General features: G+C 39.6%; 1 protein-coding gene across 3 annotated transcripts; it reads right to left on the reverse strand.

Annotated features, from left to right (window-relative positions):
• Positions 1-9,948: 9,948 nt before the first annotated feature.
• Positions 9,949-16,305, reverse strand: LOC139755565 (uncharacterized oxidoreductase dhs-27-like). 3 transcript variants are annotated; one of them, XM_071674039.1, is made up of 2 exons: positions 16,247-16,305; positions 9,949-15,214 (listed from the first exon to the last, which is right to left on the reverse strand). In XM_071674039.1, the coding sequence occupies exon 2, from the start codon at positions 15,198-15,200 to the stop codon at positions 14,034-14,036; it is 1,167 nt and encodes a 388-aa protein (XP_071530140.1). In that variant the 5' UTR covers positions 15,201-15,214; positions 16,247-16,305; the 3' UTR covers positions 9,949-14,033. The 3 variants fall into 3 exon arrangements, with proteins under 3 accessions (XP_071530140.1, XP_071530138.1, XP_071530139.1); XM_071674037.1 differs by lacking the exon at positions 16,247-16,305 and adding an exon at positions 15,799-15,909; XM_071674038.1 differs by lacking the exon at positions 16,247-16,305 and adding an exon at positions 15,347-15,787.
• Positions 16,306-16,373: the final 68 nt, after the last annotated feature.

Raw genomic sequence — 16,373 nt, forward strand, 5'->3', positions numbered from 1 at the left:
TGTGTGTGTGTGTGTGTGTGTGTGTGTGTGTGTGTGTGTGTGTTGATGATGATCACATAGCTTCCAGAACCTAACAGTGGGCCACCTCACACCACGTCGCCACAGCACTGGATTCATATAACCGTCTCAGCGTTCGTTTGTGTGGCTCCGGCATACCTCTGGTCAGGGTTTCCGGCCAGGTGTCGGCAACTTTTGCTCACTAACATTTGGCCTAAGTGTTTGTGGCGTGTATCTTAGTGATGCCACTGGCTCACGCGACAAGAACTTTTTACAGTGACTGACGAAAAGAGTAGAGAGAGAGAGAGAGAGAGAGAGAGAGAGAGAGAGAGAGAGAGAGAGAGAGAGAGAGAGAGAGAGAGAGTAGGTAGGCTGGGTTTGTTAATCTATCACTGGGTTAGATGTATTTAGGCAATCAGGTTTTCTACACGTACAGTATAACCATTAAGTATTGTCAAGACTACACTGATCTAAACGATTACAGTGTTACCAAACTATCAACCTACCTTCGTGCACGCCATTGCAGTGCAAACAGACAAGCCAACTTTATCACCATCACTGTTACCAACATGGATGGAAATGAGGTTACATGCAATGTACTGTTTCTAAGCAGCGTTTGTTTCGTACATGGCTATGTTTGACGCAACCCGCGACTTTTACCGAACGGTGGTTTGTAACTTCACTATAGATGGCCATTTGTTTAATCATTGTATATATCATCTTTATGGTAAGAGTCTATGAATATTACATATTCTCTCTCACATACAATGTCCATCTCACGCATCACACCTGACATGGAACTCAAACGACTCATTCTACGTAACTTCAGGTTTCCCCGATGAGAAAGCTACGCTCTAGCTTAGCCTCTTTAGTCAAATATTGTCGTAGATACCCATTTGTAGGCATGTAAGTACTCCTCTCCTCAGGTCAGATCCTCCCGTGTGTGTACCTGGTTTCTGAGGTCCACACTTCCATCTGTGTTTACCAAGCACGAAGCTTACGGTACAAGAGAGAATCGCAGAGGGGAAGATAAAGCCCTGGTTTTCATGTAACGCAAGCAGGTGGCAGCCTCGCCCTAACGGGTCAAAATGGTAATGTCGGTGCTTACGGCCTCTATCTTCACTATGAACTCGAGCTAAAGTTTGCTTTAATACGTCAGCTTGAAGTGGGTCTTACTCGAAAATGATACTGTGAGTCGGACACTGGGATGATAGACTTCATGAATCAGACTGTGAGATTCTTCACTTATGACGGATTTTGAGAAGTTGCAGAGCTGATTTCTAACAATGATTACACTACTTGTAATTAAGCATGATGGAAAATCTATGAAATACTGGGTCGTATTCAAGAACAATACGACGGAGACTCTGCGACGACAGTGTGCGATCTTCGTAAAAAGCTTCCAAGTTTTACGAAGGTCCCAAACTGGCCGTATTCAAGAACAATGCTTTACGAAGGTCGCACGCTGTCGTCGCACAGTCCCCGTCGTACTGCACTTGAATACGGCTGTACGTATAGTGGGCTCCTTTAGGTAGATGTGTGTGTGTCGTGTAAGAGGTTGATGTTGTTTAGACGTTAGAACTGGAAAGTAAGGATGAAGAATGGGCTGGAAGAACTTAAAACGTTAGAATCGATGTTAACCCATAAGGTGTTATTTCTTATCGAGTTACTTGTTCTTGTGCTTATGTAGTCATAAAGCGATCGACTGAGAACAAATAATAGCCAAAACAAACGTGTGTTTATTTTACAAGTCAGTTGTTTTGAAGGTGTACATACGTATGAATATATGCATGAAAGAGTCGACAGGAATCTAAGGAGGATTATTTCGTAGGTTAGTTAACTTCTCTTCCCTCAAGTAATGCACTGCTCTTGAAATCACAGTTGCGAAACTTCTCACAGGCACACCATACTACATTTGGTTGGACTTTGGTAAGATGGCAGGGAAAGTCGAGGAGGACATCGTACGAGATGATTCGGGATATTGCGATGGGTTGGGTCGAAGCTCTGGCGGAGGGAGGGACCAGGAGGGAAGTGATGAAGGTGGTATGACTACCCCACGGTTGGGATGGTGGTACTAGGCTGACGTAAGGCCTTTTCATAAGGGGGAGGATCAGGGAAGGAGAGAGTCTCGTCTCCTGATCCACCGACCGTCTGCAGGGCCCGGTATGGGGTGGGCCAGGTTCTGGTCGTCTGGAAGCCGTAGAGGACCCGCATTCCATTCTCTTAGTCACAACAGCAACCGAGGTTGATTTCCTTGACCACTGCTCATCCTAGTAAACCTTTGGCCACCTAGCTTGACCTACATAGGCTCTACCAGCATTACCAGGTTGACCTCTCGTATCCAAGTGACCCATTTTGATATCAAATGATCTAAGTCGACATTCTGTGACCAAAACTTAGCTTTAACCTGCCAGATTGACCTCTTGCTGGTGAGGCCTTCTTGTCGTGGCTGAGGCTGACCTCCCGTCACTCGAAAACTATCTCCATTGACCTAATCTTTACAAAACCCGAAGAACAGAATGTATTTATGAACCTAAGATCAAGTTATTACATAAGCTCCTCCGGGTTAGTTGCCGTGCCACTACATAGACGCTTACCGTTCTGTCGATGACCTCCAGTGCTGGAAGCGTACGTGTCGACCTTTCTAACGGACATCCTAACTTCTCCCTCCTTACCCAAGGGGCTCCGGTAGATAGACGTTCCGGCAGACAGACGCTCCGCCCATGTTTATGTACGCGGGTGGTGCCCATGATCTGGCGGCGGTTGCCCTATGACTTGGTCGTCTGGTGGTCAGAGTATGGTTGACGGACACCTGGAAGGATAATAGACTGGTGGAGAGACGTTAGAGAGATACACCAGATCCCGAGACGATAGCAGAGAGACATCTCGAAGGATGGTTGAAAGATGCTTGTGACCACCATAGGCATACGTCTGGTGGACAGACACCTGACAATATGGTAGACAGACGTCTGCTAATATAGTACCTATACATCTAATGGGTGATTACCTTGCTACAGTATCTACACGTCTAATGGGTAATTACCTTGCTACACTGCCTACACGTCTAATGGGTAATTAATTACCTTGCACAGTATCTACATGTATAATGGGTAATTACCTTGCAGACAAATATCAGGTAAGTAAAGATTATTATAGAGGCTGGGAAGATGGGCGAGTGTGGTTTAATTATGCAGAGGCTGCAGGTGTGTATCTCTGGTGGATATAAACAAGATAGGAATTAGATATATGCAGGAGGTTTTGTGTACGGGCATGGGTCAATGGCAACAATAAAAAAAAAACATGTATGGAAGCTTGCTTCCTCCCCCGCCCTCAACATCTCTTAAGAATAATGTAAGATACAGTGGGACAAACCATGTTATGAGTGAGGCTATATCCTCACGTCACATCCATGATGCTTGCTCCTTAATTCCTGGAACTGTCATGGGTTAAACTCTCAAGTCTACAGTCCTTATGAGCCACATGCTGGCAGAACAGGTGGAGATTAAATTCGTGTACTTCCCAACGCATTTATTTTTTAGCTTTTTGTATATTTCATGGCCCACATGCAAGGCTGGAATAGGTGTTCATTCATACTGAGACAGTATGTGAATGCTTACACCACTGGGAAGGTTCACTGATTTGAGAGAGAGAGAGAGAGAGAGAGAGAGAGAGAGAGAGAGAGAGAGAGAGAGAGAGAGAGAGAGAGAGAGAGAGAGAGAGAGAGAGAGAGAGAGTCATTTATGGCATATCCTGAATACCATGAACCAGGAAACACGTAACATTATTCATCATACATAAAAAAAATAGCGAATATCTGTCTTGGATGAGACAGTATCAAACATCTGTCTTTAAGGAAGAACGACACAGACACCAAAGAAGACAACAACTAAGACTTGAAGTCTTCTGATCCAAACTAGTGTCCATCAAGACGTTTGTATGGCAAAGGACGAATGCAAACGATCAGAAAGGAAAATGGCCACATATGTGGACTTTCCACATAGCGGAGACTATGCTAACCCATAATAAATGACTTTTAGGGCTAAGTGAACTACAGTGTTAACACTGAGGAATGAAATATATACAAGTCTATCTGGTATTAAGCAGTCAAGAGATCATTCTGTCAATGAACATCAGAACTGAACTTTTAATCGGAAAATAGATAGAAAATAAGTTATATTTTGTAGACGGGAAGAAATTAAAGTTCCTGATGACGTAAATAGTGACACACGAGGCTTGACTGGTACAATATGTAGGTCTGAGACAAGTTGTAATATGACACAACATGAAGGTTTGACACAAGTTGTAGGTCTGACACAATATATAGATCCAATATGCCAGTCTGATACAATATGCATGGATGACACTAGTTGCATGGCTGATATGATATGAATAACAATAGGAGAAAGCTTTTACACCAAGCACAAGGTCAAACTGGTTATAGGAAACTATTTGGAGATATCCTATTTCGTTAATATGTATCATGTAGTATACAGAACGAACGGAAAACCATCAAAAGGTAAACGAAACATTAAGAGAAAAATAAAAACGACTCCACCTCTTCGAAAACCAACTGACAACCAATTTGGCTATTACCATACCAAGGCAAACTGTCCGCTGCTTACACTAAGATGATTGTTTGATGGCCTCCGTCCCATTGGACGGTAAGTAGCGACTACGGAGAAAAAAAACAGGAGGGGTGTAGATAGTATGATGTCGGACAGAAGATTACGTCAGTAAGGTTTGGGAGATGATACCATACAGATGTAGAGCATGGGAGAGGAACATGCTTTGTAGGATGGGAAAGAAGAGCCCATGAGCACAGTTTGATCGTGAGGAGCATATATAAAAAGCCTGGGAGAGAAGAGCATGCAAATATAACCTGGTAGGCTTTTGCAGTCACCAGTATATGTTCATTCTTCTGCTAAGTATGGCATGGTACACAGCGTATACAGGTCATTGTACCAGGGAGAGCCTTATAGAGAGGGTCACTTTACCGTCACGTATATGGAAGGGGTCCAATGTATAGAGGCCACGGTACCGTCATGTGTTATGGAAGGGGTCTAGAGTATATGTGTCACTGTACCGTCGTGTACCATGGAGTGGTTAGTGTATAGTGGGCACTGTACCACCATCTACCATGATGACGGCCGCTGTACCACCATATTCTAAGAGACAGCTCCTACACTACTATAAGAGGAGAGGTGGAACTGCACCATTATACAAAATGGTAGTGTTCTCTGTACCAATGTATGGAGGTGATGTGCCTTTGTCACCGCCTGAGGGAGAGTATAAGTAAAATAAAGGGGACGAATCAGTTCACTACTGTATGGGGAGGCTCAGTCCATCAGCAGCTTCCATGGGTGACTGAATGCACCAACTCATGGTATCAGGTTTTGGGGTTACTGTAGGTTATTGACCAACAGCTTAAACACTCCTTTACAAGGAGCATGTAGTCTTGGTGCCTTTAGAGTGCGTTAGTTCTATAGACCCACTACCATCATAGCCATATAACACGCAACTAATAATCTGTACAGGCTTTGGGTCACCGCAAGCCTTTTTCTTTTTTCTCTTTTCAATGGCGGTGAAAGACAGAGAATCAACTTTCAATCGGTTTTGAAGAACGAAGCAATGATTCAGAGAGAGTGACTTGCCACTTCTGCTTGAAGAAGATGCAGTAACCATGATCTTTTTTTCTTTTCCAGTGTGAATCTGAAATATGTCCACAACACCTAGAGATGTTCTTGATTGCAAAACAAGATATATTTCGCATAGACACATCAGGGACAGAAGTGAAGTACAGCAGACTTCGGTAAAGAAATGTTTCCAGTATAGTGAGTTGAAAGCATTACTTCCACATATGTCTTTCCCAACGACAGTGAGATTGTCTCTCCCAGTGGGTGAAATTGGACATACCGTTACAGAGCCAAAGAAAAAAAAAATCAGGATAGCAGAAAATAAAGTAAAAATCATCAACTGTATGCAGAGATACTATACAATTTGAATACAAAAGAAGGAACTGATCTCAAGTATGCGAATGAATAACTGCACCAGCATGGGTGAAGGGACCTTTGCCAGTGCGTTGCTGTTTTCGACATTTGTGTAATTGTGTCACTCGAGTAATTTTGGTTACAGTAAAGGAACCGTATTCAGGAGAATAGAGAGAGGGTGCATCTTACTCATCCCACCCCCACAAGGTAATAAACATTCTTGTTAGTAATGATGATTGATATATTCTTACAATTTTTACAATTATGTAGTCTCGTGAAAGGAAAAAAAAAAAAAAATACTGTGGATCTAACTGCTTCTGTGGTTTGTACTGGTGACCAAACAAAACACCATGTCAATTTTCACCACCTTCCCTAAACACTTTGATATAAGTTTACAACTACAAAATCTTCGTACGAAAGGCATAATTTACACATATAAAATTCCGCAATTATCGCCATCAGCTATGTTAGTCTATGATATCAAAAATTCATATGTATTCAAAAATGGTCCCCGATCTCATGATGAAACATACTTTTTTGTACCTCCATATATCTCAAGTGATTTAAGCTCTCAACAGGAACAATGTGTTTTTACACAACACCCATTTCAAACTTTTCATTAATGTCTTTAGTTATATTGATTTTACATCCCCCCCCCCCCCCACCAAACACACACACACACGCACACACTGACCAAATACTAGGGCGCGTGATAAGTAAATTCCTTCTACTTCACGAAACATAGTAACTTCCCGAGTGCACTTTCGTGTAATGATCACATCATCAGGAGAGATACAAGAAACAGATATTAGTCAGTTGATATAAAAGGAAGAGACGTAGCTCGGACGCCATTTGGGGCGGGGTAGCGACAGGAATGGATGAAGGCAAGTATGAATATGTGCATGTGTATATATGTAGATGCCTGTCTGTGTGTATGTATATGTGCGTGTATAGGCGTTTATGTATATATATATATATATATATATATATATATATATATATATATATATATATATATATATATATATATATATATATATATGAGTGGATGGGCCATTCTTCGTCTGTTTCCTGGCGCTACCTCGCGGATGCGGGAAACAGCGATTAAGTATACTATATATATATATATATATATATATATATATATATATATATATATATATATATATATCCTGCCCCAGGAGTCCCATCCATCTTTATAAGGTTCCGGCAGCGATCAGGAAACCGGCCACGTTCACTGCTCCGGGTCATAGTTCATAAATTATATATGTGTGAGTACATGTGCGTATGTGCGGGAAGTGCTGGGCAATTGAGCAATAAGTGTTCGGTGCCTACGTTGTAGTAGTTGCATCGTGGGCAAAAAGGGTCCTGGGATATGCTGAAACGGTGTTGAAGGGATGAGTGATGTCCATGGTGTAGATGGGTAAATGTGATTTCCACGTGTCTGGGGAGTGTGGCTTGTGATGTGTGAACTTTTTGGCTGAGTTAGGAGGGCGGTTGTTTATGTTGTTTAGTGCTTGCCTAGTCATTTCACTAAGTATTTGTTTTATTGGTGTTATATTGCTGGGGGTGAGAAGCTCTAATTAGAGATTGTTGAATTATGAGGTGGGGGTAAGTCTTTTATTTCTACCTGGGGTTGATGGAGTAGTTTTGGTGTGAAGGGTCTAGTGCTGTTATATTGTAAGGCCAGCCATGTATGTTGCAGTGGGATTGTAATGGGAGCATTTTTGTTTCATTGCGTAGGTGCTGAGTATATGAAGTTGTTATGCAGCCAGTGATTGTTACAAGTGCTATATTTTGTGTGGTTTGTAGCTTTGATATATCAGCTTTTGAATGGGAGGAAGACCATGCTGATGAGGCATAGTTTGGAGTGGAACAGATGCATTGTTTGTCGAGAATGCTGAGGAATTCTATTTCTTGCCTGAATCTAATGCCAATCAGTGATCTAAAGTCATTTAGTTTGCGTGTTGCTTTTGTCTGTTTTAGGCATGGAAAGTAAATATCATGTGTGTGACATTCACTTCCTACACCAAAAACATCAACACAAGCAACATATAAAATACCCTCATTATACTAACTTACACCAGTTTCAGACAAGGTGACCAGCTTACAAAGTGATTTGGGGGCCCCAGATGGTATAAGGGAATTACACTGATTGTGAAAAGTCACTAGTGGTGAGGCTTTATTATCATCACTGAAAAACAGAGTGCAGTGTCATCAAAGAACTTATTATTTCAGAAAAGGCAACCATGTCTCTTCCACTGAGTGTAGTGCAGCCTCAGGCTGTAGGAGCTTCTGGGGAAAAAAAAAAGACCTTGGTAACACCAGGACTCTCTCAACAAGAGGTCCTAGGGCAATTAGACAACAAATGATAAATGATAAATCTTTTACAAGCAATTCATCAGCTCTACCCTAAACTATGCCCTGCCTGGTCATTCACTCTGCCAAAAGAAAATACTGTATAACAAAGCTGCAAACTACATAAAATGTTCATTGCTTAACTACCACAAGCATTCAGCCCCTACACAGTGAAACAAAGACTTTTTCATTACATTCCCTCCTCAATATTCTTTGCTCTCAGTTCTTTGCAATGGTGCCACACCCTTCTCATCCACACCACTCCATAACTAACCACAACTTCCCAATCAGAAATAAAAAGCATACCCATCTCATATTTTAACATTTCGTACTAACAAGACATATACACACTGAAATGACCTGAGAAGCACTAAACATATACCCATTAAAAGTATACTCCTCAGCTACCTATATAACAGACTTTCTTGTTTGCCTCTAGACACCAGCCATCTCTACAACATTACAAATACCAATTCAACAGAAGACCCTTCCTGTCCAAGATGCAGCTTCCCTACTGAACACTTACTCCTAAACTCTCTTGCTTGCATTTCACACACATACAAAAACACCATAATCCATGACCTATCATTCTGTCCAGGGGACATGACTGGCATCTTAAGCACTATGGAAGCTCCATAGACAGAGCTCCTAGAGCATAAGGGCAAGGTATATATATCATATAACCCTAGGACCCCATTTTCTGGTGCACTTGCAGTTTTGAAGCTGTTCTTCACATGGAAGGAGGGAAATGATGGGCTTCTTTTGAGCAACAATGTCCCTGATAAGTACTCCTTTCCATCCACTGATGATACAGCCTTGCTAAAGGTAACCTCATTTAAAGTGTGAACAACCTGTTTGTTGTTTCCTTATCCATGTACCTGAATGCAATTTTACTATTTGCCAGCGGACAGTTTGTCTCCTTTACTATTCATCTAAGCTTAGAGACTGGCAACAGGTTAGGAAAGAAGCTGACTCCCAAGTCTCTCCTACACACAGATTCATGCAGCATATTTCCTGTTGGACAGTATAACATCAAGTCTTCTTTCACTGTGTCCCATTCTCAATAATTTGCATATACTCTGACAGAATTTTATCAACCAGGTATCAGACCAACTTTAAAGTTTGTCTAGGTCCCCTTGTAAGGTGATGTAACTCATCACTTTTTCCTTCTCTCATGACATTTGTATAATCCTCAACCATATTCAGGTAGGTAAGTTATTCACACCGATCATGAGGGTCAATGGCCCCATTATAGATCCCTGCAACATCTTGCAGGTGATTCTTAATCAATTTTGAGAAGGCTCCTCAGATATAAGACCTTTATTCCCTTCCAAATAGATATTCTTTCATGCAGTGAAGTTAGATATTCATTTTCCCTGGCAAAAAAAAAGAACATTTTCTAACAGACAAGAGTTTGAAGTGTTAAAAAGTAGCAAGAAATCTACTAATGCTACAAAACTCCATTCTGAAAATATAAGAAAATGTACACAGTAAGGTTTGCGTATGTGTTTAATACTTTTATGATAACCTAAATATATATCAACATACTAGTCACATAAAGCACTTAAAAGTACTTATGGATAGGTAAAAATATGTAAACACAAGCTTGTTAATATGTTTTCAAACAAAAATTTATATGAATGCAGCACATAAACCTTCATACAAATATTATATATAAACACATATCACAATGGGAAAGCCCTCAACCCTCACCTTTCAATAAACTTTTTAATACAAAAGTGTCCCAGACAGCACTAACAAAATGCATATATCCATGACAGATATATATAAGAACTGATGAGCAAAAATGCATACACACATTCATATATATATAAATGAGTGGAAGGATCCATATGCTCATACACACAGGCATACACATAAAATGACACCAGAGCACTACCTAAGCAGCACTGTAAAAGTAAAAACTGTGATCCAAAATATATATACAGATAAAAATATGTACAGCTAGCTATTCTTAGTGTACATTAGACCAGAACTAAAACATATCTTAAATTTGATCAGTGCATTTAAACAGGCACAAATAACTGATAAAAAACAATCTATGGTAGCATAACAGAGATACAACAGCTGAATTACACTATGAGGCTATAAATTTGCCCAAGAGAAAGAGTAAAAGGAGACAATCACAATTTTCAAATTTCTAAAGCAGTTTGATGTCAACAGTGAAGAGTTCTCTGAAAGATGCAAAGATAAAGCAACCAGAGTTCATAACAAGAAACAGCAAGAAATTTGTTTGACAAGATGTAAATAAGTACTTTCATAGTACAGTACCAGAATTGTGGATGAATGAAACAAGCCAATCAATTAACAGTGAAAGCAGTTTTAAACTTAAAAGTATATGAAAGAAAATGGTCAAGAGAAGTGACTCAACAACTATATAACTCAATCTCCATACTGCACAAGTAGGTAATCACAAAGAGCTAACAAAGAGTGAGGGACTAAAGGCTACCTAGTGGTGCTGGAGTTCACCAGTTATGGAGACTTTTGTTGTGGCCACCCCCTTGAGCATGCTCCTAGAGGGAACAGGCATCAGAAATATAGACAGTTAGATTGACAGATAAATAACATAAGTATGACTAGAAAATACACCAGGAGCACAAGCTCTTTTCTAACATCAATCCATTCAACCCAAGTAACAGCCTGAATTTGTTAACAGCATCAAAAAGCAATCAGTTAATTCTCTTACACAATATTATCTAACCTCTTTCTCCTATTGATAGATTTCTCCTGACACTATATTGTAAACAAGGAGTGAAAAATAGTTACAGTATTTGAGAAGAGTTCTTGTGTATTCAAAATTCATACTAAACTTTCCATGGGAAGTTAAACTTCATTTGACAATCTGTTATCATTATACATCATCTGTGTCATAAAATAAATACAAAACATCTGCAGTTTTTAAGTAGCACAATCCGAAAAACTAGTATATTACATTTCCAAAACCATCTATCTGTGTAATGTATATCTGTCTATAACCATTACTCTATCATCAATACTACAGGATGGATCAGTTACACATGCTTTATCCTCTTCTCACTCCTGAGGTGTTTTTTCTGTTATACTGTAACTCTGGAACTGCTAGCCTAATATCATTGGGCATAAAACATTATGATAATAAGATGGTAGAAATAAAGCATAATGTAGGTGATTCAGATTGCATTATGTCTTAAGTGAAAAATTAACATCATTATGGTTGCCTAGGGAGCTAGATTATTAGCTGTGAACCATATATCATTGTGAAATACTCTTTGTATTGAGTATTTACCTTCATACAAAAAAGTGTGCATAGATTGTACACAGCAAAGTCTCAGCACTGTTTTCCTCCTGTGCCTTCCACTGCCTTGTCATTTACCAAAGGGAATGAACAGCACAGAATCTCCTTAACAGCTATATTAAAAAAAAAAAGTAGAAACATATATTTTCACTTGCAAATGCTTTGATATGAAAGTAAATATTTCATCTCACAGTGTTTGCAAGGATCGTACATAGTAAAGTCTAAGCTCTGTTTTACTCCTATGCCTGCCACCAACTTGCTATTTACCAGAGGAACATGAGCAGTACAGAGTCTTCTTAACTACTATACATATAAAAAGGAAAATTAGAATCACTTACATATGTTTAGACATGCAACTGGTCTATATATACAAATTATAAACATTATAAGCATTATAAACAACACCCAATACTAAATCTTTTTTATTCCTATACAAAACTTCAATATGATACTATACAAACTTTACATAGTTTTTCTGAGTATAATGACTAATGTATTACACACTATATTAGGAAATCACATCGACAAAGAAAGGAAAAATTAATTTATGTCACGATGGTTGTTTAACCTGTTCATGAAGGGGGTGGTGAAGGAGGCGAAGTTGATGGTCTTGAAGAGAAGGGCACATCTGCATTCTGTTGGGATTGGGTGAGTGGGGGAGATGAGTCAGTTGCTGTCTGATGATGACAGGACTGTGGTGGCAGATTCGAGTGAGAAACTGCAAAAGCTGATTTCTGAGTTTGGGGAAGCATGTCAAAAGAGAAAGTTGAGAGTGAATGTCAGTGGTGAACAAAGACAGGTTGGTTGGAGTGTGGGTCTAAATGGAGAGAACCTGGAAGAATGGGAGAGTTTTTGATACCTGTGAGTCTATGTGGCAATGGATGGAACCTTGGTAGCAGAAATAGGCCATAGGGTGGGTAAGGGGCTAAGGTCCTTGGGCAGACTGAGGAGTGTGCAGAAAGAAAGGCTGCTGTCTGTAAGGTCAAATATGGGTATGTCTGAGGGTTCTGTAGTCTTGATTGTGTTGTATGAATAGGAGGGATGTGCCCTACATATAAAAGCATGAAGAAGGGTAGATGTGTTGGGAACAAATGTTTAAGGACAATATGTGAAGAGGGCTGATCAAATAAGAAATGATACGGTAAGAAAGATATGTAGTAGAATGAAAAGTATGTTAGGAGAGCTGAAGAGGATGTGCTGAAATGTTTTGTACATATTACAAGGATTAGTCAGAAATGGAGGGAACAAGGAGAGAGGGTAACTGGTAAGGCTGTGAAAGGATGGCATGAAAGATGGTTTGGGTGATTGAGGCCACAATATGGAGAAAGGTGTGAAACGTACATGGGTAGAGCAAACTGGAGCAATGTGGTATACAGGGGTCAATGTAGTCAGTGAGGTGAATCAGGGATATGAACCTGTCATGGGAAACCACTGAAAGGCTGTTTTCTTGGCTGTGGATAGGTAGGCTCTGGTTTCAGTGCATTATACATGAGAGCTAGAAAGTGAATGTATGTCAATGAGATTGTTCTCCACCTGTTCTTGGCACTATCTTGCCACATTAGAAACAGAGAATAAGTATGAAAAAATAAATATTACATTATTCTTTCTTCTTTATTTGATTCTTGTTTGCTATTTCCAGTGTCAACAAGGTAGTAACAAGATCAGATGAAGAATACCCTCATTTCTTCACTTCCACTCTAGCTGTCACGTATAAAATAAATCAATACCAGAGCCCCTAATCCAGAGATAAGCCCCACATACCTCTCTATAGTTTCCTCTGGCCACTTCATATACCCTGGTTGAACACACAGACAGCATTTCATCCCTGCATACTGCATCACTCCAATTCCCTCCATCAAAGGCTTTGTATGCCTTACACCATCCTGCATTTTTTGCTCCATCCTTCCATCTCCTATTTAGACTCCCTGCTTGTCATTCCCTTAATTTCTGACACATATATAACTATATACTCAGTATTATTATCATTATCTTTATCATTAATATCATTATTATCATGAAACCCTTAGACCCCTATAACGAGGTTCTTGCTGCTTCAAGCAGCACTTCAAATGTGAGAAAAATTAAGGTGGGCTTCTCTGGGATGAAACAGCCCACAGCAGTATTGTTTTTTGTGTGCTAATAAAGAGACAGTCTCATTGAAACTGACTTTGCTCTTGCAGTGTCACCTCATGCTGGCAGAGTCTGCTAACACCAATCTTATACACATATATATTAGTGTGATTAAATAAACAAATTAATAATTTTCTAATTGAGTCCAATAAAACTTCTTTTTCTTTTTCCATGCACTTAAAAATCAACAATGTGTTTTCATTTTCAAGGTTTCCAACCAATGAAAATAATCTAAATCTTGATAACAGTATTCATTCACTTCATTATTATGCCTCTTCCTGGTTTCCAAATTTTGCCAAAAATCTTTTGAAAACACCCTTCTTTTCTAAAAAGTTAAAGGCTCTAAAGAGTCTACTCTCTGAGATGTTGTCAGCACTAAGAAAATCATGAATGCTGACTGCTAGGACCATGAAACCATGCATCCACATTTCCTCAATGTTAATCATAAGCTGTTCCAAGGTTATATCAACACTTGCTCCACCAGCTGTAACAGTCTCAGTGAAAGTGTGCCAGTAACTCTCTAAAATCTCATCCAGGTTCTCTTCAAAAATTTCTGGATCACTACTCATGAAAAACATGGACATTATATCACTAACTGGATTGCTCACATGACAAAATTGCCAGTCAATTAAGTTTGCTGAGCTTTCATCTTCAGAGTACAATAACTGACCAGCCCATAAGTCACCATGGACAACAGTATTCAAGAGTGGGTATCTCTTGGAGGTGGAGCGGATCTGTTTCGTTAGAGGTATAAGTGCCCTAAAGGTCTTAGCAAGGGAAGACCCTTTATACATCTCTGATAGAGTATTCAAATTAGGTATGAAGAATTGGTCCATAAAATCTGTGTTGAAGTCAGCTGCCAAAGCACCTAAACCATCATTTTGCTTGTGTTTCTGTAAGTAGATTACTCCAGCAGCATGGACAAGAGCAACAGCCTGCAGTGCAGTCTTAGTCTGAGAGAGAGTGCTGCCATCTCTGACAATGACACTCTTGTACTTGTCCACACTAAGATCACGCATAACAATTGTTATGGCTTCTTCAGTGAAACCAGCATAATAGGCCTCAGGTACCGGGAGGGATACTCCAGTCTTATGAAAAACCTCCTGAAATTTTGGGGAACTGGTAAAGTGGTAGAATTCAACTTCACGTTTAGCCAAACCTCCATTCGCTAAAAAACTTTTCAAGTTAGTATCCTTGGGTAAAAATTTGAACACCAATCGAATCTCTTTCTGTTTATTGTCATTAACTGTGTATTCTATATTCACGAGGGCAATTTCACTCAAGAATCCTTCACCACTTCTGGGTAATGTTGAACTCCAGAAATTTACAGCCACAGAGCACCCAAACTTCTGTGAAAGCATCTTTTCTAGCCACTGCTGATTTATCTCTTGCTCATTGTGAAGAGGTTTTAATTCTACGTTTACATCCATCATCTGTTTAAGATATCCTGAAATAGAAGAGATTATGCTGCATTCAATAAAACTGGTGAAAGGTGTACTGACTTAGTTCTCCACAACAAACACACATAATGTTATGACAAAGTCTGGTGACTGCATAAATTCTACAAAAGGGTAAGCACCTCACTCAAGTTGTCATTCTGTATGTGCTGTCCTCTATAATTTGCATCACTGTCCTTGATCTTCTGAGTAAGCATGACAAAGAGAAAACCTATAGGCAGTATATCAAAAGAATGATTACTAATAAACATTTTTTTATCCTTCAAAACCTTAATAAGCTACAAAATCAACCATCTATCTCTACCTTCATGTACATTTGATAAATTTTCTCAGCTTCATAAGCAGTTAAAGGTTGTATTTTCCTAAAATACTTGCTTAGAGCTTAAACTTAAACACATTCTGGTACCACAGACCAGTAGCAGTTATGGGAACACCTTCACTACATAGGCTTTATCCTGGTCGTCTCTCTTCACTCAGTCATACTGATATCTTCCAAATCATTATTTTCCTAAATCTTTAATTCTAATTTTACTTTGACCTGGTCTTATCAGTGGATTTCAAATGATACATATACCTTCCAGTGGTGACGCGGTGCTAAAGCCGGTGGAGTGGTGTTAAGGAAGCATTATCAATATCTTCACCACTAATGTTGCAATATTGTTTTTGACAATCAGCTGAAGGCCAGAGGAGGAGGCGGGTTTGGGTCAGTCACTCGGATTCAGATATGATCCACATTATCATCAATAACTCCATTATCACTTTATCTAAGACGGATTAGTTATAAACAGTCTCTAGAAGTCATCTACATACATGTTTAGCTCATACCCTGTGTGGTATAATGGAAAAGGGACTTTCATACTTTCACAAATGTTTAAAACAGATTTCCTTTGCACAACAGGTTTATTTGCGCGTTCACTTATCCAATTGAACAAGATTTGGGTACTTTTGACCTACTATATTGTACTGGCGATACATTGTGTCCGTGGATGAGCTTTGAACATATATTAAATGATATTACACACCTGAAAACTTTGTAGTCGCTGTTCCGCTCCTCGTTGTAAAGGAGGTCTCGTGCAGTGAGGTTATGCCAGCTCAACCTATATATTTTTTTTTCGAATCACACAAACAATTTTCTACTACAGCTTGGAC

The sequence above is a fragment of the Panulirus ornatus genome, chromosome 19, assembly GCF_036320965.1.
Source record: "Panulirus ornatus isolate Po-2019 chromosome 19, ASM3632096v1, whole genome shotgun sequence".
Classification (NCBI taxonomy): domain Eukaryota; kingdom Metazoa; phylum Arthropoda; class Malacostraca; order Decapoda; family Palinuridae; genus Panulirus; species Panulirus ornatus.

Excerpts from the sequence above, each read along its gene's own strand:
- LOC139755565 (XM_071674039.1), bottom strand. The coding sequence starts at position 15,200 with ATGATGGATGTAAACGTAGAATTAAAACCTCTTCACAATGAGCAAGAG.